At 38.3% G+C, this 27964-nt stretch overlaps 2 protein-coding genes across 6 annotated transcripts in view; one reads left to right on the top strand and one right to left on the bottom strand.

Annotated features, from left to right (window-relative positions):
- LOC132787390 (single-strand selective monofunctional uracil-DNA glycosylase) overlaps positions 1-27964 on the top strand; it is a 132589-nt gene that overhangs the window by 70010 nt on the left and 34615 nt on the right. The window lies entirely within an intron of this gene.
- Positions 16-27958, bottom strand: LOC132786244 (uncharacterized). Its single transcript, XM_060792728.1, has 7 exons — positions 27721-27958; positions 12607-13839; positions 6812-7026; positions 6605-6740; positions 6398-6531; positions 779-1076; positions 16-703 (listed from the first exon to the last, which is right to left on the bottom strand). The coding sequence occupies exons 2-7, from the start codon at positions 13043-13045 to the stop codon at positions 561-563; spliced, it is 1365 nt and encodes a 454-aa protein (XP_060648711.1). The 5' UTR covers positions 13046-13839; positions 27721-27958; the 3' UTR covers positions 16-560.

Here is a 27964-nt window from a genome sequence, read left to right on the forward strand (position 1 = left end):
ATGTTTAATGCCGTACACAATGTTTATCGGATATTTATGCTGTTTTATTTCAAATTCATTTTCTTAGTTTAACAGTTTTTAAATTTGTATTTGTTTTGTATTGGTTTTCATTAAATTAATTACTTATGCTTAACGTTGATATTCAAAGTGTTATTGCAGCTTTTTATGCTTTTCATGGAGTAAAATGCAATGGAACCAATAATTTATGCGATATTTAATGCATCATTAAATAATCCATTAATTAACAATTATCCATATCTGTCTGTCTGTCTGTCCAAGTCTCCTTGTGGGTGTATTTTCACTCTAACGTACGTGCAATGGCTTATTTAATAGAACAAATATTTACAGAATCGTTTAAATTTATTTTAATGCATACAACATGAAATGCGTTATTTATATAGTTATATAGAAGTTATATGAATATACGAGTATCTGCAGTTTTTGGGGAGCTAAGCTAAAATGTAAGTAGGTTCTTGTCTAAGCCATTATCTATGCTATACACATTTCATGCTCAAGCTGTACTTTATGCAATAGTGGCTAGTTGGTAATCGATTTTGTGCTTAACTTCCGATTCTTATAATCCAAAACAAGACGATTAGATAGCCCAAGAGAACACTGCCAACAACATCAGTTCTACCAGCGGCTGAGTTATAGATGTAGGTTTCGAAGAAATTACGCAATCCAGAGTCGGATGAGAGTGTAACTGCAATGGGCAATTTAATGCGTTTTGCAAATGCGAAAGGTGTGTGTTCAGTTGTTTACTGTGGTTGTGGCTTACCTCTGGCGGGCACCGGATCCTTTTGTGGCGAGCCCAATTCGATTTCCTTATACTCCTGATATAAATCACCAATTTGAGCCGTGCAGCGTAGCATGAGTCCACCTTTGCCATTGACCAATGCATTTGTCATGTGCACATTAGCTGCCCGCCCATGAGTGTTGCCATTGATATTTCCATTGCTGTTTGTGGTGGTGGCAGTGGCCACAAAGTGCACCGCCTGCAATTGTAGTTTGAGACTCAGCCTGGATGCTATAAGGTTGTCAACAGTGCGAATGTATTGTGTTTCCTCTGTGCTCACCTGTCGAGAATATGTTGACGGTTGTTAATTAAATGCAAACACCTAAGAAACATTTATTGCGCTGTCTTATTCATTGCACAATACTTATGATACTTATTTTTAGGATAATGTATTAAGCAAGTCATTTGCCGGCAACCATATGCATATATTTTCATGCCTAAAAGTAGGCTTTAAATTATTCATACCCAACTAGTCTGCTGCCTCTTACATGTGTATGTTGGTATGTGTGTAGTAAACGGAATACATATTTTTACTACGGCTGGTGTAAGTGTGACCAAATGAAACAGATTTTGGAATTCACTTCCGCTTGACAAACTAAAATATACATACATACATATATATTTGCTGAATGCGGGAAAGTCTCCCAAAAGTTATGTGAGTATGTCCAACGCCGAGCGAATATACAAGTATGAATGGCCAATTTGTCGTGTGAGGGGGTTATTACAACCATGTGGCATTTGTCGCAACGGCGACCAGCGGTCGGAGGAAAGTCCATTTCTAACTGTTTGAGAACAGGGGGCTACTTGCATGTGCGACATCAGTGGTAGCAAATGCTTTGGAGCAGGCGCAGGCAGTGCCGAAGGGGCAACTTGCAGTGTAAGGAAGCGGATACTGAAAACGAACGGACATGGTGTGTCATATTTTGTTTTTATTTTTGTTGTTGCCTTTTTATGTTGCCTTTTAAAAACAGTTTCCAGTGCAGTACATGGCAGAGGCAGAGTCAACAGAAGCAACAGCAAGAGAAACACTCATATGCCTTGTTGGGTTTTTCGCCTCTGCAACTGTCCAACACATTGTTTGAGTGTCTGCCGTTCAAGGTTGTTTGTTTGCATGCTGTTGCTTTTGGTTTTGGTTCTCGTTGTTGCATGTTGTTAGTTTCTACTCTTGCGCTGCTGTATAAACTGTTTAAGCTTGCCTTTAACTTACTGAGCAACAAGAGCTGAGACTGTCAACGCGCTGTCCGTTTGCTCGCCAACCCCCAAGTTGCCTGTCTGCCTGCCTGCCCGCCTGCCTCCCTGCCTGCCCGCCTGCCTCCCTGCCTGCCCGCCTGCCTACCTGCCTCCCTGCCTGCCTGCCTGCTTTCGTTGTGTGCATTTAAAAATTTCATTTCCGTCATGACAGCAACATGAATAGCGACTTTTAACAAAACGCACCTAAGTCTTGCCCATAGCACTCTGTAAAGCCGTTGGTAAAGCTCAAGTTCTATGCATATTCATATTCATATGCATATTCATATTCATTTCATCCTTTTACTCTGCTTTCTGCTTCATTTGCTAGCGATTCCGCCTACTGGGACACATAATTTCCGTTTGCCGCATCTTTTCGCATGAAACGAGGCTCTTATTCGCAAATGGTCGTAGTGTTAGCCATTGTTGTCGACAAAGGAAGTGCAGGCGTCATTTTGCAAATGATTGTGATGTCACTTCCGTTTGCTGCATGCCCTGCTACTGCTACTGCTACACTGTCACTGTTTCTAATGACAACCAGTGCCCCTTAGTAAACGCTGGCAATTTAAATACAATAAATACGCATTTCATTTCCACTTACAAACATTTGAGCAGCATTTATTTATACATGTATTTTGTTCTGTTTAGTGCCCTAAAAAGGTGTAAGAAATGGAAATCGCAGGTTGAAGTCATGGTACTCGGGTTGAATTGGGTCAAAGTCTGCAGCCAAATCATGCAAGTGATCGACATTCAAATACCCTGTGACCAAGATATTTGTAACATCCGTGTGAACTTCTAATTGCGGTATTCATTCGAAGCGACAGAGTAGTCAGAGAATACGCGACGAAATGTGGGACCACACAGTACCATCTTTCTGTTCTAAGCGGTATCCGAAAAGGAGCCGAATAACGCAGTTGCTTAGGGCGGAGCCAATTCTCAAGCACCGCACACACACACCCACAACATTAAAAAGCAAAATCGCTTTATTGTTGTTCGTGTTGCTGTTTTGTGTTGCGCGCCTTTAACCCTTTTTAGCATCACACACACACACACACGCACACACATATATACCTTCTCTCACCCATATATACATACACACACACACCCACACACAAAAGGCACTTTATTTTTCTTCTTGTACGTTCTTTGGCTTAACTTTATATTTGAATTTTATTTTTATTTTCATGCTGGCAAAGGCACAGCGACATAAAAAGCCATTTTAGTTAACTCGTTTTCTCACTCTTTTCCTTTCTCGCTCTTTTTATGTTTGCTGTTGTCTTTCGGGAATTTAATACCACGTAATTTACGAGAAACTCTTAAGACGCAAGCGCTTTAATTAACCATGTGGCTGAAACAGCGACCCAAAAGTGTAAATACCCTCATATTTCTTGTGATTTACCTTTACAGCTTCGAAAGTCCTTACAGACGGGTTCGCTGCCTTCCACAAAATTATTCCTACGCCAATTTGGGCCTATGAATGTTTGGTATTTGCTTGCATGAACAATTCACAGGCTAATTGTTTTCTACTATTAACAACATTATGCGAATAAGCAGAAACAGTGTTGATATAATGCTACGTTTGTATATGGAAGGTTAACTATTTTCCTTCTTTTTATCGTGGAACGAAAACTATTAAACTAAATTCCCAAATTATTACACATATTTACAAATAATTTGCGAGATAACTAAACTCAGTGATAAATCTACGAGCATATTGCCTATAACATGTGTATATAAGTGCTATTATTTAATGCTTAAACTGTATTTTATTCGTAAATAATGTAGAATACTCAGAGATTGTATGCTCCAAGAAAAATAGCTCGCATGGGTGTTTAATATAGTGCGTTATCGATTACTGTTTCTCCTACGAGTGTCATTCTTTTAACATCTGCTAGCGATTCATTAATCACAGCCACTTAAAGCTGCTGCTCAGCTTTATTTGTCTACGGCACTTTTAGTAGTTTCGAAATCGTCTCCCACTAATGCCGAATAAATAATTTATCATAAAATCGATGTTTAATGGCATTGGATCGGCCAGACACTTGTTTGCCAGCTAACTCCCAAACCCCCAACTGTCGACAGCTCTAATCCCAACTAATTCCCATGATTCACCAAAAAATTTCATTTTCAGTTACTTCTTCATTAATATGACAAAAAGTTTTCAACAAATTATGTTAGTCGTTAAGGCTGCTGCCTCATCGCTTTGCCCATGGTCAGCATGTGTCGTTGTTTTATTTTCTGTATAGTGCGAATGTGAATGAAACTACGAAGACTATTAAAGAAGTTTTCTTTCTTGTGATAAATTGCTTAATAAATTACATTTCACTTTTATCAAGCAAAGTGGAGAGCTGTGCATAAATTAAATAACAACTTTGCCAAATACTCGTATACTATGTGTGCGTATAATGAAAATGTGCTTACGCAATTGAATTTTAATAAACTATATAAGATGGTCCCAAATTCATTTGAAATTACTTGCTAACCAGTCCTCGTCTCGAATGCAGTAGTGCGTTGAGATATATAGTATGTTTGTATAATATGAGTAGTACAGCTTGCTTCTTTGTATCTTTCTTCTTTTGCTATGTTGAGTAAACTATTTAGTTAGAAGTCAGGAGAAAAAACTGCACAAGACGATTTGAAGCTGGTATTACTTATTTATGACTGGTTTGCACAGCCAGTCACAGTCGCTTAAGGCTTGCTTTTCTAGCCCATTTAAAGAGCGAACATTCAGATCATAATTCAATATCAAGAAAGCATTTACTCTACAGGCATATGAAACTAAATTGCATGGCCACAGCTAGCAGAATGGATGAAAATCGTGTTGTTGCTGCTGTCTACGCCAACATAAACACAACACACATAAAATTTTATATGGAACGCCGAGACAGACGGACAGACAGTTAAACCCAACTCCCAATATCAGTGCCTCCTCCCCGTGCACTCATACACACGTACACACCCAAGCACCGCACTTTTGTCTCGGTTTTTGTCATTAGTTGGTTGACTGGAAGTAGAAGGAAGTGAGAAGCGGGAAGCGGCAAGTGGCATCTAGATAAAATGCTCAACGGCCTGCATGTGCTGATGTGTGTTTGTGTGAATATGTGCGCATGTGTGAGTGTGCCCCGAAAAGTAGACAACAGCCAGCGACAGATACAAAATGACTGGATAAGACGGCCAAATGGTAAGAAGAGCGGGGAATATAGAAGATCGAGGAGGCACCGCGTGCCACTGCACGTTATGTCTGATGATGTGGGTAGACATAATATAAAAATTTATGAAGCGTTTAATAAGTTTTCTTTTGCTTGGCAGTCGGCAGCAGGACAGACTCCATAGTCGGCAGTTCGAAGTTGGCATTCGGTCCTTGGTAGTCTTCAGGCTTCAGCATTCAGCATTCAGCCATCAGTGGCAGTCGGTAGTCGAATGCTCTATACTATTTGTGTGGGCGTGTCAACTGAAAAGTGTTGTCTCGTAAATTCATTTGGCAGACATGGTCCGAGACGGGCAATTTCTGTGCACAACTTTAACGTAATTTATTTTATGTCGTGGCTATGATTAATAACAGCAATGCGACAAAGAAAAAGGTTTGCTTGCCCTGTGGTCAAAATGGGATACAGAAATGAAAACCATTTGGTTTTAAAAACGTTGGATACGCCCTGATTCGGACTGAGCAACGTTCGCATTTCATAGTTGATTTATGCAACTGATTAGCACCAGACCCAAAAATGATGCAAACATGAATTTACCGCCAAATGACTAATGATGCTCTTTTAGACAGTACGTATGCATATGACTGTAGGCCAAGTGACTTGTTTGCTTCCTTTTCCTTTTCGTTTTCGTTTTCTATTTCATTTTCACTTTTTGCAAAATGATAAATGACAAGGGGCAAATCGCACAATCAAATCAAACCTAGACCCTTTTCTGCGTTTATTGACTTAATTCCGTGTGTACAGGTTTGAGGCTGAAGGACCAAATTTTAATTAAGTACAACCTCACAGTGAGGGTCCTCCAGTATTTCATTTGTGTAACATCAACATCATATTCATAAATAAATGACAAATTTCATGGCGCACGTTGGTTCAAATTACACGCAGCCATCCTTCGTATATCACATGTGTTTGAAATGAGCTTAAGACTTAAGAAATGGTTGATGTAATTACAAAGGATTTACGAGCCCATTTGCCAAGCTGAAGTAATTTAACTAGGCGTCAGCACAGACCCAGATTCGGATACATTATGCAGCCTAATTGACAATGTCTTGTACTAAGGCTGAAGCTGAAAAAGGGTCAAATGTTGTAGTCTTTGTACAAAACGGTAATCCAATTGCTTTACGAGTAACGTTATCTACGAAATGAAGGAGAACCCAGTTACACTTACCGGCATATGGTTAATGGTAAAACGGAGCTCAGCCCGGGGTCTTGATGGTGGGGTACTGCAATTTGCTCGCAGTACATCGCCCGGTTCGTATCGTGTGATTTCCGTAAATAGTTGAGGTCGTTTTTCGGGAAATTCTAAAATATTAGAAATAATAGAATTCAAAAATATTTGAAAATTGACAACTGAATGCTTTAATGTTTAACTCACCCACAACTTGCATTTGCGCATACGCTGTAGCAGTTGAATAAAGCGGCGCATCGGCAGTTACTTCGCAGCTGAAATTACCAGAAAGGCCGAAACTCACATTGCGTATGTGGACCAGGGTGGCATTAGAGCTGCTTTCCTGCAAGTATATAAGAGACCCATTGATCTTTCGAAAAGTACCAAACATTGAATATATATTATATCACGTACATCCACTTTAATTCCGGGGTATTGAAAAACCTTTGTGTGCGGATATTCGCCCGGGGTGAAACGATAAAACTCCAATTGTCCGCGATAGAACTTAATCGAATAAAGCGGCGCACCATCCAGCTGATATTCACAGCGTAGCACCACTGACTGGCCACGCCGAACCGCCGGTGGTTCTACAAGCAGGTTGACATTGCGCAGCGTCGCCTGTGCGGCATCTGGAATGGAACGTGGAAAGCGGTGATATCAGATTTATTCAAATTGATACAGCGTGCATGGGTATGCTATAAAGGACAGAATTCAGAGAGTCAGTCGGCAGCAGCAGTCTCATTGAAGTTGCCCACAATTTGCCAGCAGGTGCTGGCTATCCGTTGCATATGTCTTTAGCTCCTGCACTTGGTACACTTCGTGCTCCTGTTCCTGCTTCTGTGCCTGGCTGTACAACTGGCAGAAGCGGTTGCCAGACTACGTGGTCACATTTGCATTTTTGGCACGGGGGCGTAAAACAATATTGATACGGCGTATGTCCGCTCAAGTACTGACGGTCGACTGACGGTGGCTTATCGTCCATACTAACCATAACATCGTCATCGCACCGTTTTTCATCGGCACTGGTCCACATAAAAAGCAGGGATTAAAACATGCTATGATTCACGATTGTGTTCTCTACTCAGTGACTGTGAGTGGGACTTTGTTGCAGATATTTGGGCGTTGTTCTTAAAGAGTAACAATGCAAAAAATTGTATAGTATTTTATTCTTGCTACCAACACGAGCTGCAACAAGAATCAATGATGAAGTTGACATGCCTGTATGGGCAATTGGACTGGCTACATCAAAAAGCAATTTTCCATTTGTCTTACAATTTTTTGTACATACGAGAACACACGACCGCCCATCCACCCATTCTTGCATATAGGATCTGATTCTATGCAAAAGTGTGTTTGGCTTTTTATAAACTCGCAAACCGTTTAAGCCATCTTACGAGAAGTTGTAAACCTCTTTGCCTATTTTTCTGTTGTTCTTTCACTCTCCATCTCCTTTTCAATTGTTCCACCCTTTGCCTGCTGTCACCATACAATTTTATTTGGCGTCAGAGACATCTTCTTGCGCTCTTGTGCAGTGTATAAGAATAACTAATATAAGAGCAGGCTATTAACATATGGTATGGAAAATTGTAATTTTGTAGTTTGTAATTCTATACACTATATAAATGTTTAAATTCTATTACAATTTACTACAATTTTCATTGATTACTTCAAAATGATTAAAAAGAGTATTTAAGTTTCGAAAAGGCCGAATGCTTGCCTTTGTCGCCCTTCTTTTGTTTCTGAACTGAAATCGAGATAGCAACGCAATATCTCCAGTGTGCTCCCCAGCCTAAGTGACTGCTTCAATTTCGTCAGATTCTCCACCCCCTGTGCAGCTTTACTGGGCTGTGCGCAATATCTGTTAGACTGTGCCTATGTTGGTGAGTGTGACTGCTGTTCCGCATCCTTGTGGACAATATTCTCCTGACTGACAATGTTTTGCTTTTTGCAACGCAAGGCTTTGGAAATTAGGCCAGGCTTAGCTCGATTGCCACACAGTTTTGTAACTGAGAGTAGGAGGCTTTTGAAGATTTGAGTGGAGTATTTGACAATTTGGCAGATAAGAGCGGGGAATATTTTTTGCTGGCTAATACGAGTATAGCAAAAGTATTCGCATCATTTGCAATGAGTTTCTTTTACGTTCTAATAATATGTTATCATTTCAAAATGATGTGCGAGTAACTAAGCATTGATATTTGCAACTGTGATCATAAAACGTTTATTAACTGCTCAAATCAATATATCATACCTTCAGTGTTATCCACATGCAATGGGCTCAACAGGCAGACTACTTACAACACATGCATATAAACTTTTTACCACCCATCGTTGTGGAACTCAGGGATTTAGTTACAAATATGAACTAGAGAAGGTGGGCGTCATGAGATGGTTGTGGTAGAGATGGAGGAGGCGGTGCTTCGAAATAGTAGCGTAGTTACATAGAGTGCTCCAATGTTCCATATGAACTTTTACACACTCGTACATATACGTTGGCTCTCAATAGACTAAATGCAATCCATGCGATGAACTCACTTGTGATAATTTATGGGTAATATTTTTCGTGTCAAGCGACAACAGTAGTCAGAAAAGCAGAGGAAAAGAGACTGGGTAATAGAAAGAAAGAATTTTTGTTCTATGGAGGGAATAGACGTCGCTATCAAACTAATTTAAGTTATGGTTGGCCTCGAGTCTCTACAATCTATAAAAAAAGACGTTCACATTTCTTGGATCAGTCCACATTTATTTATTACGTTGCAGCTTTGTATTTCATACACAATTATAGCAGCGCATAAAACCACAAAATATTTCGATTTACGAGTTAAATATCACATTTTTACACATGAATTCTTCATGTAATTACGCGTTTCAAAAAATTAATAAGATGTGCAGAATTAAATTGCGAAGTTATACATGCGCACATATTATGCTAACTTTGGCAACTGGCTGTAATAAATTTGAACAGCATTCTGTGATAATTAACGCAATATTTTTGTACAGCATAAATTGCAAAAGTGACCAACAACTTTTATGAGCCCCACGGCCCCCCTTCTACCATAGCGAACTGAATGTGTTCAATTATTTAGCATAATGCAAACATTGCAAATAATATATTTGCATATCCTCTACACACTCCTAAACTGTGCCTGCAAAATGTTTGCATAATTTGTAAACAGTGGAATTTGAGTTCAAATCTCTTTTGAAATCGCATCATGGTAGACGACTGAAAGGGATGGGGAGTGGTCAACAGTTATGCGGACAAATTGGCGCTGTTACAGTTTTGAAAAGTTTATGACACATTGCGACTGACTATTGCGTGTTAGAGTAACAGCGATAGAGAAACTTATTTGGAGATAGACGGGCACTATCGAGATATAATTATGTGTTGAATTATGAATTGAAATGTTAAAAAGTTTGTACAGTTTCCTACAGTATGCGTTTTGAGAACTTGGACTTTCAACTATCATTTCACCAGACTCTCACGTAATGCTTATTCCACTGGCACTTTTTTTTATGTATGTCATATGAGGATGCTAGATTAGTGAGAATGGTATTTGCTTTATTTGAATATACACAAATTGGCTTTGCTAAGCTGATTTATCTTGTAAAAAGTTAGTGGTTTAGCTTAATGATTCTAGGAATGCATAAATTCTAATGAAATTGCAGTTGTTGAACTAAACAAAGTAAATTTTTTTTCAAAAATTCAAGGTGGTGAAATGTTTAGAGCACCAATATTAGCATGTCGTTTATTTCGAGGCATTAATGCTTTGAAACTGTCAATCTATATACAGTTTTATGGGTTGGGAACAAAACATTTATTGATTATAACTTCTGTCCATATTGATGAATGTATTTCAAAAAGTTCAACTGATTAATTAGAATATGCTATTGGGAATAAACATGCACGAATACTGAAATAGCCATTAATTTGTGAAGATGGAAATAGCAATTTTGAACGCATTTTGATTTTGATGAACACATTGTGGGGATCCTTTGATTGTGTACATTCAAATTGGCTGGTAAATGCAAAATAAACCACAAATAACTTTTATAATTAAATATTGAGAACATTTTGCCCGCCCACAATTACGCGCTCGCTCTCCACATTTAATTATTTTTTTTTTGTTGTGCGTTTAAATAAATTTTAACATAATGTACATAATTAATGTGCAGGACGAGGCCAACAGAACTCTGAATAAATCAAATTGGGAATGGAGTCCCTATGTGTGTGCGTGTGTGTGTGTATATGTGCTTGTGCGTGTGCCCATGCGAACCTGTGTAAACATTTTATCCGTGTATCTGTGCACATTTGCGGTCAGCCTCATGTTGCACGCACAATCAGTCGCCTTTCGTCGCTTATCGACTGGCGCCATTGATTGCAGTTCATTAAGCACGCCCAGTCCGGCTCAGACACATTCTTTACAATGGTACCAGTATGCTTCTCAGGATAACTACACCTGCTGCGGTAGCGGAATTCATTAGCTTCCCATAGTCCGCCTTTAGTCGCTTAACGGGCCGCTTGACCTTCTGGGTTTTCTTTGCTTAAACGTCAGGTGCGCTTTTGCCTTTCATGTTAATTTCACTCTGCACCACTTTCACATTCCCCCCTTGTACTTATGTACATACAAACGAATCTCGTATACCATGTTCTATGTGCAATATCTACTGTCAGCCAATTGCTGCGGCGTTGGTCATTAATGCTGATTGCTTATTCATGCGAACATTAATTTATTCATATGCCTTCAACTTTGCGTTGAGAGCGTTATTAAAATGTGAGCGACCATCGTTTACTCTGACATTCAACATAGGCGACGATGCGCATACGTAATCCTTAAATAAAGGGCTTGTCATAGACGGCTCTCCATCTGCTTGCGAAAATTAATTGCAACCGCGTTTTATGTTTATATTTTAAATTAATTATAAATATTTATTTATCCTGATTAGCTAGTGGGTGGCAGCGATTGGGGAGTTAACTAAATGGATTTCAGTTTGTTTTAGCGCGGAGCAGCCATTTTCGTGGAATGAATTGAAAATCGATATCAAAAACTTAGCTTTAAACTTAATAGAGCCGCAGGCGACAAGCAAAACAGCTACCGCTAAGAGAATCTAATTTTCGGAATGGTCATTACTCTTGGCTCTGAGTCTGCTGCTCCTTAAACGAATTCGATTTTTCGTACCCTTTTATTTTATAATAAATTGCAGTATCAATTTCAATACGAAATAATCAAGCTATTCTCTGAGTAAACTCAGTTACCCTCCACTCCCACTAACCACATACAACTCATCTTATTGGGTGTATTCGCTTTCCGTTGCATACTTTCGTGCGCTGGAGTTAATTTCATTCTTAAGTGGTAACAGGAGCGCCACAAAAAAATTCTTACATATTTTAGATTCGAAGTCGAGCAGAACTATTGCACTCACTAACGCAAAAAAAAGAACCCTCAAATAAGGAAAATACAAGTCAATTTATATACCCGTTGCTGCCTTTGCTCATTCTCGAATGTTCCTGCCCTTTATTCTTCTTCTTTTTGGCACTACCTTTAACTGCTTTGCCTTGCACGCTTATCCATTTTCATATATCCTTTAGCTCGAATGGAATAAGGTATAATTAGCACATTGCTGGTAATTATTGAAATTAATATGGAAATATTATTTAACGCAAGTTCGAATTCAATAACAAAAGCATTTAAAGTACACAGTGATAGTTATTTGAAGCATTAAATATGGCAAATATAAAATAGACTGTATCACAGTAAAGGGTATGAGTTAGACGAGTTAGCGTTTTAGACATGGCATGAAAACCACATGTAGACAGTGGCATGTGGGGCCGACAGTACTGAGAACTCTCTTTTCATTCGTTTGGGGCGAGGCTCGCCTGTATCGTCCTGTCTGTGTATACGAACACAGCTACATATGTATGTGCTGTGTGTATGGGCTATGTGCAGATATAACTTTTTTTGCGAAAGATACACAAAAATGCACAGAAATTCATCTTGATTTGTGCTGCGATTTTTTGCCAGCAACCGCAGATTTAATGTTGTTTTACTTTTTTGTTTTGTTTTGTTTTTTTGTTGCCACTTTTATAGTATAGTATTTCACTTGGGTCTGTCTGTGACTTCTGTGTGGTCCACTAGTCAGAGCCATTTAAGCGCATTTTGTTAAAAGTCATTCATGTGATAATGCCAAGCACATTGGATGTTTGTTGTACTTACCGCATAAAATGCACAACAGCAGTACACAGTGCAGGATGCTGATTTTACTGGTGGTATTGCTGTTGTTGGGCCTTAAACTGTGACACGAACACCTACGCGTGATGTTTATTCCTACTGTCGCTGGCATTGTCGTTGATGTTATTCTCGTGGTACTGTCTGCTGATTTTGATGAGAACATTTTGGAAGTGTTGTCGAGACTCTCACTACGCCTTTGCATTTCCGCGTTGTTGATACTAATGTGTGGACGATGTTTTGACCAGATGCGACGCCTGAGCTCACGCTCTCCCTTACAGCTTGACATATGCGTTATTACGGTAGAGAGAAGAGTGAGCGATGCGGATGGCGTTGATAGTGTCTGCCACATTGTCAGCGGGTCGCTCTTTTTGGACACTTTGTAAGCGTTCGCCTCGCGTGCTACCCAGCACTTACTCCCTGACATTAATTAAGTTTGAAATTAATTGAGCTGTGCGGATTTGCAGCGGGTCGCTAGTGAGCAAGTATATTAATTTGGCACGTTGCTTGCCAGATTTCACGAGTATGCACACGTTATTTCACTAGTCACCAAAAATGTTTAATTAATTATTCGATGATTTTGTATAGAGCATATTTACTATGTATTTCTACTAATTTACTCAATTATTAATTTCCACATTAAGCTCATAATATAATTCAGGCAATGTTTTCTTAAGTCCAAGACTAATATGATGTTATGTGTAAAACTTCTTAAACATGTTATTATTTTTGATTATTTTTCGATGACATATTCACAAACTGTTGCATTTCGTTTTGTTTACATTTAACTTAATATATCTTTGGCTAATCGTTTGGTTATAGGAATTCAGTAAGTCATTCTATTATCGTTGCCGCAACAGACGAACGCGACGCGCATCCCACAGATACAGATGCGTAACCGACAGACATACGAACACGACTAAACGCGGCCGAAGTTAATGTGAGAATGTTGTCATAGCTCAGCAATAATTTTGAAATGTTGCTGGTGCGATTGCTTAGCAACATGTTGCCAAGTGATTGGTCTTATGTTGCTAGCAAAGTTGTGGTGTCGTTTACTTTGACTTGCTCCTGCTCGTTAGGTTTTCCGCTGTGCCACATTTCCGCGAAAATGTTTGTCGCATTTGAACGCGCTTTTAGTGCTGCTCCTAATTGCTCCAACTTCTAGTCACACATGTCTTAAAACACAAACACACACACACACACATTCACTAATGAGCCGGCCTGCAAAAAGAGAGAAAAGGCAATGTTTAATTTAGTTGTTGACAAAACAACAAGGCCAGAAAATGTGTGCTTATTTATGAATGAATATTGAGTTTATTGCATGCTGTTAAAATAACAAAGTTGTAAATAAATAATTTATGAGCAGGAAAATGCACCTGCAATCCAATGGTACGGGCAATTTGAGAACTCATCATGTTCCACCTTGCTTCACTTGATTTATATTTCTATGGGCTTTTCTGATAAGCAATTTCGTTGACCTCTCAGCGGTTACTTGGCTTGGGCTCTACAAATATACATACATGTGAATAATTATCCACCTAACATATGAGTTTGCATATGTACATATGTATGTATATTGCATACGGATATCAGACTAATTGGCAATTTGCACGCCAATCGCTTTTAGCTTGAGCCCGCCAGCAAAATTCCCTAATTATTTCTGTCAATAGATTTAGGGGTCTGCTAGTAACATTATTTATGGCATCCCGTGGCTGTTCAATTATGCGCTGCATTTCAGGAAACATTTTCAAATCCTTTAAGCCTTGCTACAACAACTCTCAATTAGTTACCGTTGTTATTCGTCATTATTGATTTCTATAGAGAGTAGTATGATAACTGAAAGACGAAATGTCTAGGCAGTATTTGAATTGCAATTAGATTAGGTACTCTGGCAGATGAAGCGGCATAAATTTGGATGAGGCACCGTAATAGGCTAGCGCTCTATTGACAGATAAAGCTGAAAACCTCTGTAGTGCATTGGATGGATATTGCATATCGCATCGTGCACTAAAACCAAAATTTACTTCCGGTAAGAATGAAAGCAGACGGGGCTTAAGGATGGCAGATCGGGTGCACACATTCATTCACACATCATTTCCTCCGCTCAACATTTGTTATGCCCTTTGTGATAGCAAATTGCCACAATTACTAGACAATGCTTATGGGGAGAGTAGTGCGTTCTAAATTTAGTATGAGCATTTGGCTCTCTCCCTGTTTGTTGTCATTGTTGTCCCATTGTCATTGGCAGGCCAATGCAGTTTCATTTATCATATTTTGTCATTGTTTGGATACCAAACTTCGTTCTCCACTTTTGTCTTGTTGCATTTTATTAATTTGTTTTTCGTACATTTACGTTTGTTTATTGATTAAAATATACACACAAACAACAGAAAAAGGCGAATCTCGACAGAGCTATTGTCAGATGCCAGCAGCTGTCGCTGTTGCTGGTGATGTTGCTGTTGCTGTAGTTATTGCCTGCTGTTGCTTTGCGGTCGCATTCAAGCAGCTGTAAACATGTGTTTGCAACAACATTATGATTGGTCGCCTACCCCACAAATATTATTTTTACTGTTTGCCCATCCCACTTCATTTTGTACTGTGTATTTATATCCTGTACTTCAAAAGTTGAAGGGTAGTTTAACTCAAAGGCTATTTAAAGAAGAATACTATTCTCCTACAATATCAAATCTGTATATTATACATATTGTATCTGCATCAACATCCGAGTGGATATGACGAGAGATATAGAGTATTTCATTGTCGACCGCGCTCCGCATTAGCATACTTGTTTTTATTAAAACATTGTATTTGTAATTGTTGTCTTTGTTTCCATTTCTTTTGATTTATTTCTACCTTTGCTAACGTCGACAGTCTTCGTCAGAGTGTCTGTTGCTCCCTACTATGTAATTCGTTTTTAGAAGAACAAATTATTATGTTAGATAACTTCGTCAGTTCAATTTTTCATAAATCTTTTTTGTTAAAAATGGAACAACTAATAGATTTTTTCGAATTGTAGGAGTCTTTACTTATTTCTTTTATGGACATATTTGACACTTTCACGTGAACTATAATTTTTAATAGTGGGAAAACTTTTGTGTATTGATTGATTTCAATTAATTTATAGTAATTTTTAATTTTAAAGCTCTTGTTGGAGAATTACACATGTACATATATATTAGGTTGGCCAAAAAGTCTTGCGGTATTTCCGATAGGTGTCTTTGCAATCGCGTAGTTCTAGTTCTATTTATCGAATCGGTTCATGCGATACCTTTTTGGAAAGCTCTTTTCCCGCGCTAACACGTGTTTGATTTATTGTTGTTTGTCTTGAGTCGTTCGTGAGTTATAGCGTCACAAACATGGAGCAAAATAAAGAGAAAATACGGCATATTTTACAGTACTACTACGATAAAGGCAAAAATGCAACTCATGCTGCCAATAAAATTTGTGCAGTTTATGGACCCGATACAGTTTCCATTTCCACCGCACAACGATGGTTTCAACGTTTTCGTTCTGGTGCGGAGGTGGTCGAAGATGCGCCACGGTCCGGAAGGCCTGTCGTCGAAAATTGCGATAAAATCGCCGAATTGATCGAAAGAGATCGGCATAGTAGCACCCGTAGCATCGGCCAAGAGCTTGGCATGAGTCATCAAACCGTTTTAAACCATTTGAAGAAGCTTGGATTAAAAAGCTAGATGTATGGGTGCCACACGACTTGACGCAAAAAAACATTTTTGGCCGTATGGATGCATGCGAATCGCTTCTGAATCGCAACAAAATCGACCCGTTTTTGAAGCGGATGGTGACTGGCGATGAAAAGTGGATTACTTACGATAACGTGAAGCGCAAACGGTCGTGGTCGAAAAGCGGTGAAGCTGCCCAGACGGTGGCCAAGCTTGGATTCACGGCCAGGAAGGTTCTTCTGTGTGTTTGGTGGGATTGGCGGGAATCATCCACTATGAGCTGCTCTCCTATGGCCAAACGCTCAATTCGGACCTGTACTGCCAACAACTGGACCGCTTGAATGCAGCACTCAAGCAGAAGAGGCCATCTTTGGTCAACAGAGGCCGAATTGTCTTCCATCAGGACAACGCCAGGCCACACACATCTTTGGTGACGCGCCAGAAGCTCCGGGAGTTCGGATGGGAGGTTCTATTGCATCCACCGTATAGTCCGGATCTCGCACCAAGTGATTACCACCTATTTCTGTCCATGGCGAACGACCTTGGTAGTCGGAAATTGGCCACAAGAGAGTCCTGTGAAAATTGGCTCTCCGAGTTTTTTGCCAATAGAAAAGCGAGCTTCTATAAGAGGGGCATTATGAAGTTGGCATCTCGTTGGGAACTCGTCATCGAACAAAACGGCGCATATTTGACTTAAATCGCATTATTCTAACCAATTTTATGAACAATTGAAAATTCAATAAAAATACCGCAAGACTTTTTGGCCAACCTAATATATATATATATACATATGTATATGCGTGTATTTTAATGAATAGAAAATTATTTACAATTTATTTTAGTGGATAAACATATAAAAATAATACAATGGCTTAATATAGGGGAAAGAGATGCTGTTTTATGTTTATTATTTTTGTTGTCAAATATTATAATTGAACAGCATTCGTTCAAGATACATTTTAGAAAAGTTCGTTGTCTGTATGGAAATAAACGGAATTTATGAAGCTTCTTTGCGTCATAGAAGTATAAGCATTCCAAGTCGAAGCCGGCAGACGACACGGATCGCATTTAATTGGGCCAAGCTGTGTTGTGTCAGACTCAAGAAGGGGCAAGAAAAAGCTGATTAAAGCATCGCTCGATGCTTTTAATTAAAAGAAGATTAGCTTTGCGTGTGCAATGTATTTTAGCGAGGCAAGGAATCACCACGAACGCAACCATAAACAAATTATTGCCAAGCTTTGTCATGGAGACATTGACAGTCTCTTCTTAGCGGCTGTAACGTAGTAGCAAGCAATTGCAGGGTGGTTGGTGTGGGCTAACTGTCCCCCAACAATTGCTGATACAAAGCCAACGCCATTTTAAGTGATCCTACTACCACTTTCATAGCCATTTATTCTACTCCTTGTAAATGTCTTCTCTTAGGCCATGCAAATAATTTTTAGCCAACCACAGCCTTCTCAAATTTCTACTGTTTCGCAATGCATTCACATGGAGTCAGTCATTTTAACACAGTCATGGGTTAGCCACGCCAATACTGGAGTTTATTTGTTACTTGCCACATCAGTCACCGTTCACTTGACACATTTAGTTTGCCATGCAATTGGCACGAAGATGTTCTTGTCACATGGCAATAAAGTCGAGGTGTCAACCAGCGAGAAGTCGAGAAGGCGACACCTAAAAATAGCTGCAAGTTTTTCACACCAAATGGCTAGGGTAGCAGCGTCAACAAATTGAAATATTTATTTCAAAGTGTTTCAAAGTCTCACATTTACGACTAGTCACATCAGTTGCCAGGTGAGCGAGAGAGCAAAGGCATCACAGGATCCCGTTTCCCTTCAAATTCTCAGGTCAGATCCATTAAAATGAAAACTCCACAGACTAGCTTAGTACGTTTGCCATAAATCTGTTGCACTAGAGCGCATCCAAAATTATGCATTGGGTTAAGCTTTCAGTTCGACAATCAATTTTATAGCCGACTCTTGTCAGTGTTCGCACCACATCAAATGTTTTCACATCAGCTTAATTACTTCACGTGCCTGTCTGTAGCAGCCATGAGTTTCCCCTAGACGCTGCTTCGGAAACCCAACCAGGCGACGTGGATTTAAATGTGCAGCGCATTTGCACTGGCTGCAGCATTTCGCTTGATAAAGGGTCCGCATTTACTCAACTTAAATGCCACTAAATGCGCATAAATGCATTTTTATTAAATTCGCTTTAAAATTGATATTGTCCGTCCTGCTGCTAGCAGCATGTGGTTTTCCAAACGAGCCACAGCCACCACATCCATATCCACATTCCCATTCCCATTCCCATTCGCATGCCAAAGTGCCACACTTGCGGTTGAGTTTGGTCGCCTTTTGTATGAATGGATTTTATTCATCAAATATTTTATTTTTTATTCCGAATCGCTGCCTCCGCCTGCTTCGACATTTTCTCTGCTAAGAATTAATTAAATGCGTTACACTGAGTTCGATAGAATGGAATGTATTGTTGTTTTGCGCATCTCTCCCTTCAGGCGAGACCTTCCTTTTAATACCTAAATATCGGGTCGTATTAACTATATTGCAACTATCTGCGATAGTGGAGTATATTAGCACTTAAAATAAGTCAAATTCGAACATAAACGGAAAAGTTTTGTTTCCATTAGCTGAGGCTGCATAGCTAATTGGTTTTGCTCGGCTTTCAGTCTTATTGTATCCAAACCTTACCCAATATCCAATTACGCAGTGAGCCGAAGTGAGTTAGTATAGTTAAGGTCAAAGTTGAGCCAGACCGCGGCCAAGCCGCACTTGAAATCCAATTTTGATAATAAGTGCGAAAAAAGCAAAACACCCAAAAGCGGGTGCCCATTTAATAAAAATGAAATTTGCGCACAATTATCTCAACAAATTAAGCTTTAGCCACATTTTGTTCATTTTGTTAGCGACTTCCGAGTATGACGGGCACAAGAGCCCTTGCTCCACTCAATGCATGTAATTAAATTGAAATTTCAATATTGCCCATGGCGCTGAGTCTGGTAGGCGACGAGACCCAACAGTCAGCCAGCGTGCCTGCCAGCAGCTGTCGTTCCACGGCGGCACTCACTCATTTTTGTTATGTTTTTCTGTTTTTTTTTTTCAACTTCTTTCCAGCACATGCCGTTGATTTATAAGCCGTGGCCAAAAATGTTGCAAAATTAAAGTGTAATTTATGTGCCGTATTTGCCGCGCGTATCCGGTGAATTCGAGTCCTGCTTATCCGCTTCATGTCTCACTTGGGCAAGTGAGTGCGTAATGCGGGACGACCTTGTGGCCCAAGTGACCCGGGCAAAAAACTCACAGGGCTTAATGTGGCCTGGCCAACTTTGACCCCGCGCTCTCTGCACCTGCGCCGCGAGCAAAGTGTTAATGTGTTTATGTGAATGGCGCTGACTCGACATTGCCTGACTCGACATTGCCTGCCTGCTGAATCTCGTATGTCAGCGTCTGTGTCGAGTGTCCTTGCCCTGTGCCGCTTGCCGCTTGCCGTTTGCCACTTGAGTTATTTAAATTGTGTAAGTGCGAGCGTGCGATAGGCGATAGCTGGGTAATGAAAAAAGATTGATAAAATATGTTAATTGCGCTTGTCGCGTCCCAAAATTGAACCTATGCTTTTTCCCATACACAAGTCGTCACCAACAATGCTAGAAAGTCAATCCAATTTAATTAACGTACATGCATATGTACGTTTGGACTTCTTGGTTGATGAGTATAATCATTTAGTTACAACTCTTTCACCTTGGGTATAGACTTTACTATGTTCGAATTCTGGAGATGCATCCTAAAAGTTTTAAGTTAAATTAGCAGAAGTCGTATATTCTTAATTAGTAATAATAAATATTTAATGCAAATTAGCAGGAGATAGAGCGAGAAAACGTAAAACAGGAAAATAGAAAGTTTGTTAAGCAAACTTAGAATACCCAAACCCTTGTAAAGTTTACAATGGTTGGCATGGTACTCAAGTTTTCTGTTTTCTGTTCACCTGCTGTGAAATTTTGCGAAATAATCAGAAATCTTTCCTTTGGTCTGAGTGCCAGGGTAGTAACATATCTCATTACTTATAAAATTGGCAGGTTTGCTCTTGTTAACACTAATTATCTACTAATGAGTTTACTTTCAAACAATTCTTCGAAGTATAAATTGCGTTAATGATTGAATTGATAATATCTACGCTTCACTATTTATGGTAAATATAACAAATGCAAATACATATATTTAATATACGCTTATATTTTTTGTTCTAAGGCTTTAGCTGCGACAAAAACGACAGCAAGCAAGAACGCAGCCATCTTTTACATAGGCCAGGTCCCTACAAAAGTTTCCGATTCATTTCGGGCTATCCGATTGAACATGAGTATGTGTGCCGGATTGTGTGCGTTTGTGTATGTCACCTTCCGGTTTGCCGTTTAGACTTTTGTCGACTCAATTTCCGTGTCTAATGATCCGCTAACAAATATGCTCACATTCTTCAAATCAATTTCTGCAACTAACGGGCATGTTGATACATTTTTGGTATTGTTAAGTCCATGTGTATTTGTTTAGCGTTAGCGCATGCCAATGGTATATGTATCTTAAAATGTGAATTTTACTAATCAAATTTTTCTAAATAGTCATTGATATAGAATCTAATCGATTCGATGCGTCTGCGCGTACTTTAACACTCCAATAAACATATATTTATATTTGGAGATTTGTCATATCATATCATTGAACTACGCTTATTGCAGCAAAAGCGAAACAGTGAAGTCTGCAATATGGACTCTGCCTATGAAATTTGAAATGGAATGAATAAAATAACGAAACATGATACACAATTATAACCTAATCCTTGGCAATAATAAAATGGTATAACCTTATTCTGTGAACTGTGTGAACTTGCTGCTATAGTAACGGCACCAAAGATGTGTGTCGCATTGCTTTTGATTATATCGCATAAATGTTTTTTAACAACAGCAAATCAAAGGCTATCGAGAAGTGAAAGGCGAACAGGGCCGAAAATTAAGCGAAGAACGAAAAACATATACGTTTGTGGGATTTTATTTGTGCGAAAGGATGGAGGAAAGCAAAGGAAAGGGTATGGGGATGGGATGCTGCCCAGATCTAGGGACATAAACAACAGTAAATACGGTTGTGTTGGCTATTGAGCTTATTATTGGAGAAGCATATAGAGTTTGTGATTTGGCATGCATAGAACGTCATGTGTTTTTCCTGCCTGTTGTTATTTTCAATCCTTTGTGTCAATAAATTTTTATGGTGGCTTATTGGATCCTTTTTTGGATTTACCCCAGCTATACTGCTCGAATGTTGCTTAATAGCGGTAGCGCTTCTTTCTTTTCTTTGATTTAAAAATATGTTTTACACTTATTCAAGGAACCTCATGTTTTCTTCTTCTTTTGCCTGTTAATAAAATTGAACAAAAATATAACAATAAGAAGTAAATGGTAATTTAGGTTTCCTATTTTTCAACTTTTTCTTATCAAATTTATTTAATTTCCCTTTTGCATTCGTCAAGAATGTTGAATAGCGCTTGGAACCTTTACATAATGTTAATATTTAAGACTTTGTTAACACTTTTGTCTACATGAACTTATATAGCTGTTTCATTTAAAAATATCTTTTTTTTTGTTGTTGTTTGCTTCACTGTGGTTATCGCTGATTGTTGGCATTACTCATTTTGTGTGCTTCGCAGTTAATGCGACTGCCCCAAATTGTATAGCTGTGAAATATAATTGACCGAGAAATTTACATACATTCTTTATCGTACAAACAAAGTAAAGTTTGTTGTATGAAAAATGTATGTATCATTTATTGGTGGGACTTTCTGGGCATATAATTCTTTGTTTGTATGATTGAAGCAATAATTAATTGATAAATAAATACATACAATAAGTATAATAATGCCGCTGATTAAGTGCTTTTAATATTATAATAAATATGTACATCATTACGCAAACACATGCATATGTAAATATAATCATGTTGGGTCCCCATATTTAAAAGTTTTTGTATAAAAAGTTTCAGTATACAAATCAAATAAAATCGAACCCTAAAAAGTTACTCTGCATAAGATGTTAACTAAGTAACAATAATACAATTGAAATGAATGGATTGTTATCCCGAACATCAAAATGAGTCAATAAAAAATAATAAAAATATGATGAGGCTAGTCGTGCGTGATGAGCACAGCAGAGATCAGTCGGCGTCCATGTATTTGCCCAGAATCACAAATACAGCAATAGAATCCACCTACGATTTGCCCACTCTCATATATCCCACTAGAGACATCAATGTTATTGTTATACGTTTACACATCACATATGTATATACATACATACTTCTCATATATATGAGCAAATTTATATATCATATGTGTGTACATACATACAAATGTATATGTATATATGTGCAGCATATTTGTTACACATACCCAATAAATTTACATTTTTATCGAAAAAGTTTCACAGTTTTCTCTGTTCTGATGATGTTGCTCATGCTAATGTTGTTGTTGTCACATTAAAACGGAAATATCAAAAAATAAATCTCCTTGCTTGTTTCCGTTGTTAGAATGGCAAATACAGAGTCTAACGCTTATAATTGGCGCACACTCTCACAATAATATGCGTATATTCGAAACAAAAAGATCCATTTACGACTTTTAATGCCGTCATCATTGACTCAATCAGTTCTGAAACTTTCATTGCCACATTGATATGGCTCGAGTATTCCCATCAAATACGAATGGCTACTGCTGAATTTATTTCATATTCGTCACTGTTTTTTACGATGTTTTTCTTATTATTTTATGATAAATAATTTGATTTGGTCTGATTTTAGATGCGAGCATTTGATTGCATACACAACAAAGATTTTCGCGATTATAATGTAAAAATATTTGTATTTATTTGTTTAGAATGGTATTGTTTATAACCACTTATAACTAAACTTTGTCGTGATACTTATTTTCCATAGGTGGCTTAATTTTGTTAAGTCTCACGAAACCTAAAGCAAGTTGAATGATTTGTTACTTCTGCTTCCCAATTTTTGCAATAAGTCAGAGAAAACAAATACTTAACGACTCCTTTGTGTATATTGTTGCATATAAGGCTAGTGTGAAGGCTTAGCTTGTCTACTTATTTATATCCGATGGTACTGCAGTGCGTTCACGACCAGTCTTTGCTTCATTAGGCGCCTCTTTTGTCACAAAGTTCCTGCATGTCTCTTGAGTTTGTCTTGCAGCAGTTTTTGTTTCTCGTTTATTGCTATTGGCATTCTGTTTTTGTAATCGTGCATTGACATGTAACGCACCCTGCGTAGATGTGGACTTTCATTAGTTTTACAAAACATTACAAAACTCCCACTCTCAATGTTGGTTTCGTGTCGCACGTCACTTACATTTTTCGTCACCAACATCTAGTCATTCATTGTGTCTCTTTTGGATTTTCAATGCTTCGGATGGGCAGGTTAACATGCAAACTAAGGATACGGGTTTTGGGACTAGAATGTGGATTTGACAAGCTTAGTATAATAGATCACTTAGAGATTTCATGTGACTTTACATTACATTTTGCAAACTGTGATTCTTGATGCAAATCTACACTGTTCTACTATATAGTAATATTGTATAAGTACTATATTCAGAAGCAAGATAAATATATTCTGAAGTATATTCTCAATTTTTCTCGGTGGATTTCAGTCTTTTTTTTGGTTGTGTTGGGTTCTTGGTGCTCCCGCTCTTAGTGCAGAGTTTCCCAAATTTAAATTAAAAGTTCGGCACTTTGCATTTTATCCTTGGCTTTATGACTTGGGTTAACATGGCAATGAAAGTGCTGCTCTTGTTTTTGTTGTATCGCGTGTGAAACTTTTTGCCGACATTTTGCGATTGTAAAGTGTCAAACGTTTAAAACTTAAATCGGTTTTTTCGTAAGCAATCGCTGTAAGCTATGTTACACGATTGAAACGTTTTTCCATTATCGTTTAAGTTTCGTGAAAAACCACATGCCAATTTCTTAGACATGATTACCTAATTTATTTATAAATTGTCAAGGTGCTGAATTTGCTCGAACTTTTAATAAATACTATTTCGAAAAAAAAACATGCCCGAGGAGAGTAGTTATAAATATGTAATCCAATTTTATTTTGAGTTGAGTAAATCATTGAAGATGGTGTGAGTAATTACTAGAGAATGGATATGACTTCAAGATTTCGAGATGGAAATAAGGTATCTACGAGTTGAGAAGTTTTATTTGGATCATACATACTTGTTGAATACATATTTTAATTTAAAATGTGCATATTACACGCATCATATTTCCTAAGTGCTTATCGTAAAATGTTTTAGCATTTTTTTTTACACATTTTTCATTCACGCGATATTTTTCAAAACATTTTTTGTATGTTACTGTTTCAACTTTGATATTGGGGCGAATTTCATTGAGTCTGGTGCGACGTATATGTATGTATATGTAAGCAAATATGCAAGTGTGAGTTAAGCATCTAAGGCATGTATGTCAAAGGAGCACCGACATTATGCCATGGTCCTGGACCTGGTGCTTGCTCATGCAATTGCATGCCTTGGCCTTTAGCACCAGTCTGCCAGAAAATTTGCATATATGTATGTGTATGTGTATGTGTATGTGTATTTGTAAGTGAATGTGTTGTATTATGATGTGAGGCGTCTGGGGGTTTTAGCAAGTTGGTATTCATTTTGAGTTAAAATTTATGCAATGGTTTAAATGTGTGAGAAAATGACATTTTTCCGCCGGCAAGTGACAAAAATGTTGTGCGTTTAGTAAAAATAATTATATAATACTCAAATTTCGCATGAATTTTTTATGAAAAGAAGGACATCTGGGACAGGCAAGTAAGCCGACAAAGTAAATGTATGCACCACATAACTGACAGAAAAATTTCTTCATGGTGTTTAACTCCGCTAAGAATTATATTTACGTGCCAACTTGCATCAGCCTTAAGAACCAAATACCGCCGGAGCCAAGGGAATAATTGCTTGGATACGATTCCACCAAGTTGCTGATACTGACAATTAATTTTTGTGCTTTGATAAGTGAAAAGTATTTCATGTACAAAGAACTTATACCTTGCACCACAATTCCCAGCGTATACAAAGTTGACTTTCATATTTTCTCTTTGTCTATTTAGCTCACATGCTTCCTGCTTATACATATAAAATCAATAAGAGCTTTTGATTTTGCACATGTCAAAGAGGTTAACACCTAGCAACAAGATGGTATGCTCCCAGCGAAACAAAGTTAAGGAAAATACAAAATTCGTACACTTTGCTTAGCTCATTTACTCAAGAGGCATAGGCAATAATCCTAAAACATCAAGCAGAGCATAAAAAAAATAACGGATCGCATCGAAAATCAATTTCCTCAAACATCCAATGAAAAACAGGAAACTTTTGTATTAGTTTGGCAAAGTAAGAGTCAAGCTTGGACAACAACTTGAAAGATGCTTTTAACTTTCACCTGTCGTTGCTGCGGTGGCAATAAAAAAGGATCTGAGTCAAAGTGAAATCCTGTCCCGCAATCACCCAAACAATCAATAGTTTGATTAGCTTTGAGCGCCACGTGTTGACTGTTGGCCAACAACAAAAAATCAGTTCTAAGTTTGACAGCAACAAACTTTTAACTGTTGCTTATCTGTGAGTGCTTAAACTTTTAGTACAGCAGCATCGTCAGCATCAACAACACTTGCCCGAAGCACTAACTCACTCCCATTCCTTTGCATGTACATACCATATGTATATAAAAATGAAAACGTATTTATATGCAGAACACAACTTAAGGTCAAATAGACAAAATATGCACATAAATTTCATTGTTCCACAAATCAGCAACAAAAACAGAAGGCAAAAAACTTGCAAATATTCACAGATAAGCGCATCTCTGTGCCAAATGAGTACCATATAGTATTAAAATACGAATAACCAGTATCCTCATTATCAGGGGGAAGTAATGAAATTTGCAGAAATTAACCAAACTGAAAGGTCTCACCTTTCGGTTTGCTGTTAATGAATATCGTCGAGAAGAAAGCAAGGAATTTGTAGGTTTTCCGTATGCCGTGCCTTCTTATTGCCATATACAAATGAGTTGTCTTGGAGCGCACAACAAATGACAATTCATGTAAATTGCTTAATTTATTAGACTTTTTCTTAGGCGTGCAACATCAATCCCCAAACTCCCTCAATCCAAGTGGGCGCCTTACATTTCCGGTAGAGCCACACGGCTTCCTGACTTTGACATCGTTGCGACTTGGCTTAAGTATTTCACTCCACACCAGTCTTGTTATGAATTCGTTTGTTGTTGTTGTTGTTGTTGTCGTTGCCTCTTTGCATGACTTTTCTATTTGCGTGCTGTAACAATTTTTGTCGCTCGGGCTTTGACGGGCTTTTGTTTTATTTGCCGGTACAAAAGTTTTGCAGCATTTTCTTGACGCCGTTTTTCTTTTTATTTGGCCGTTAGTCTTTACGTTGTTATGTGAATTTGTTATCTTAATTCTTGTCATTTACAAAATCTGCTACCATTTGTTCTTAAAAGAAAACTTAAGGCAATTGAATTCGTTAGCACAAAGCTTTTGAAAGTTTTATTGTATCATTTTTTTGATCTTAAAATGCAAAAAAGAATGTACATCCGTAAAAAGTTAGCTTCACTGTTTGGGGTAGACATTCTCCGATTGAGTATTTTGCTCTTAGGTATGAATATCCACTTAAAAAGCCTGCAATCTACCATAACTGTCTTAGCGTCTTATATTTTTTAGCCTACATTTATTTTAGAATATTTCCTACTCGTTATGCGATCGTTGCTATGTTTTCCGTGAGTGAGGTGAGAAAGTTTAAATTTGAACTGGACACATTCTTTCAGGCGTTTCCAATTTCATTAAAAATGACTGCATACATACTATACCCGTAGATGCCGGCACATAAGGGGCAAAACTTTACCACCCACCGGTTTGCTGACGTTAGCTTAATGGTTGTATTCATTCGCTGCTGCTTGGCTGCCTGGCTGGCTGGCTGCTATTGCACTTTTCAGTGGAGCTGCTTTTCTTCAATGCTGCTGTAGAATGAATAATACGAGTGCGACTACGTTCACGAAAAATTCCATAAAATGCATTGCATGAGCGAAAGGAGCTCGAGAAAAGTGTAAGAAATGCGCGCCAAGTCATTCAAAATCAAGGAGCCAACACATGCACATGCACCTGCATACAAATACACAGACACACATACCCACACATACGCACTTAGAATGACACGAGTTACTGAAACTAGGTTACAAATAAAACTTAAAGCAACGTACTCGACCAAGGCGTTACATTTGTTGCTACACGCTTGCCGCTTTTGCGTGAGTTGCCGAATAAAATAAAATAAATGCAATAAATATGCAACATACCCGAGGGTAAGCCAGCCACATGCTATGTATTTCAGCTAAGTTTACTTTTGCATTTGGTTCTTTCACAGCTCACAATCACGGTTGCTCAGTTAACACTTTTTTTCTGGCGTTTGTCTCAATTTCCTATCACTGGCTATCACTTATTGAGTATCGCATCGCAATATTCGGTATGTGGGCTTGATTGCTGAGTCGGTTAACTGCACACGAAAATCTGTCTTGAACTGCTTCACTATGTTGCCTACTG

Source organism: Drosophila nasuta, chromosome 2R (assembly GCF_023558535.2).
Source record: "Drosophila nasuta strain 15112-1781.00 chromosome 2R, ASM2355853v1, whole genome shotgun sequence".
In the NCBI taxonomy this organism is placed as follows: Eukaryota; Metazoa; Arthropoda; class Insecta; order Diptera; family Drosophilidae; genus Drosophila; species Drosophila nasuta.

Excerpts from the sequence above, each read along its gene's own strand:
- LOC132786244 (XM_060792728.1), bottom strand. The coding sequence starts at position 13,045 with ATGTCAGGGAGTAAGTGCTGGGTAGCACGCGAGGCGAACGCTTACAAA. Across the intron at positions 6,741-6,811 it reads ACCCCGGAATTAAAGTGGAT|GAAAGCAGCTCTAATGCCAC; the intron begins GTACGTGATATA and ends ATATACTTGCAG. Across the intron at positions 6,532-6,604 it reads TGCGCAAATGCAAGTTGTGG|AATTTCCCGAAAAACGACCT; the intron begins GTGAGTTAAACA and ends CTAATATTTTAG.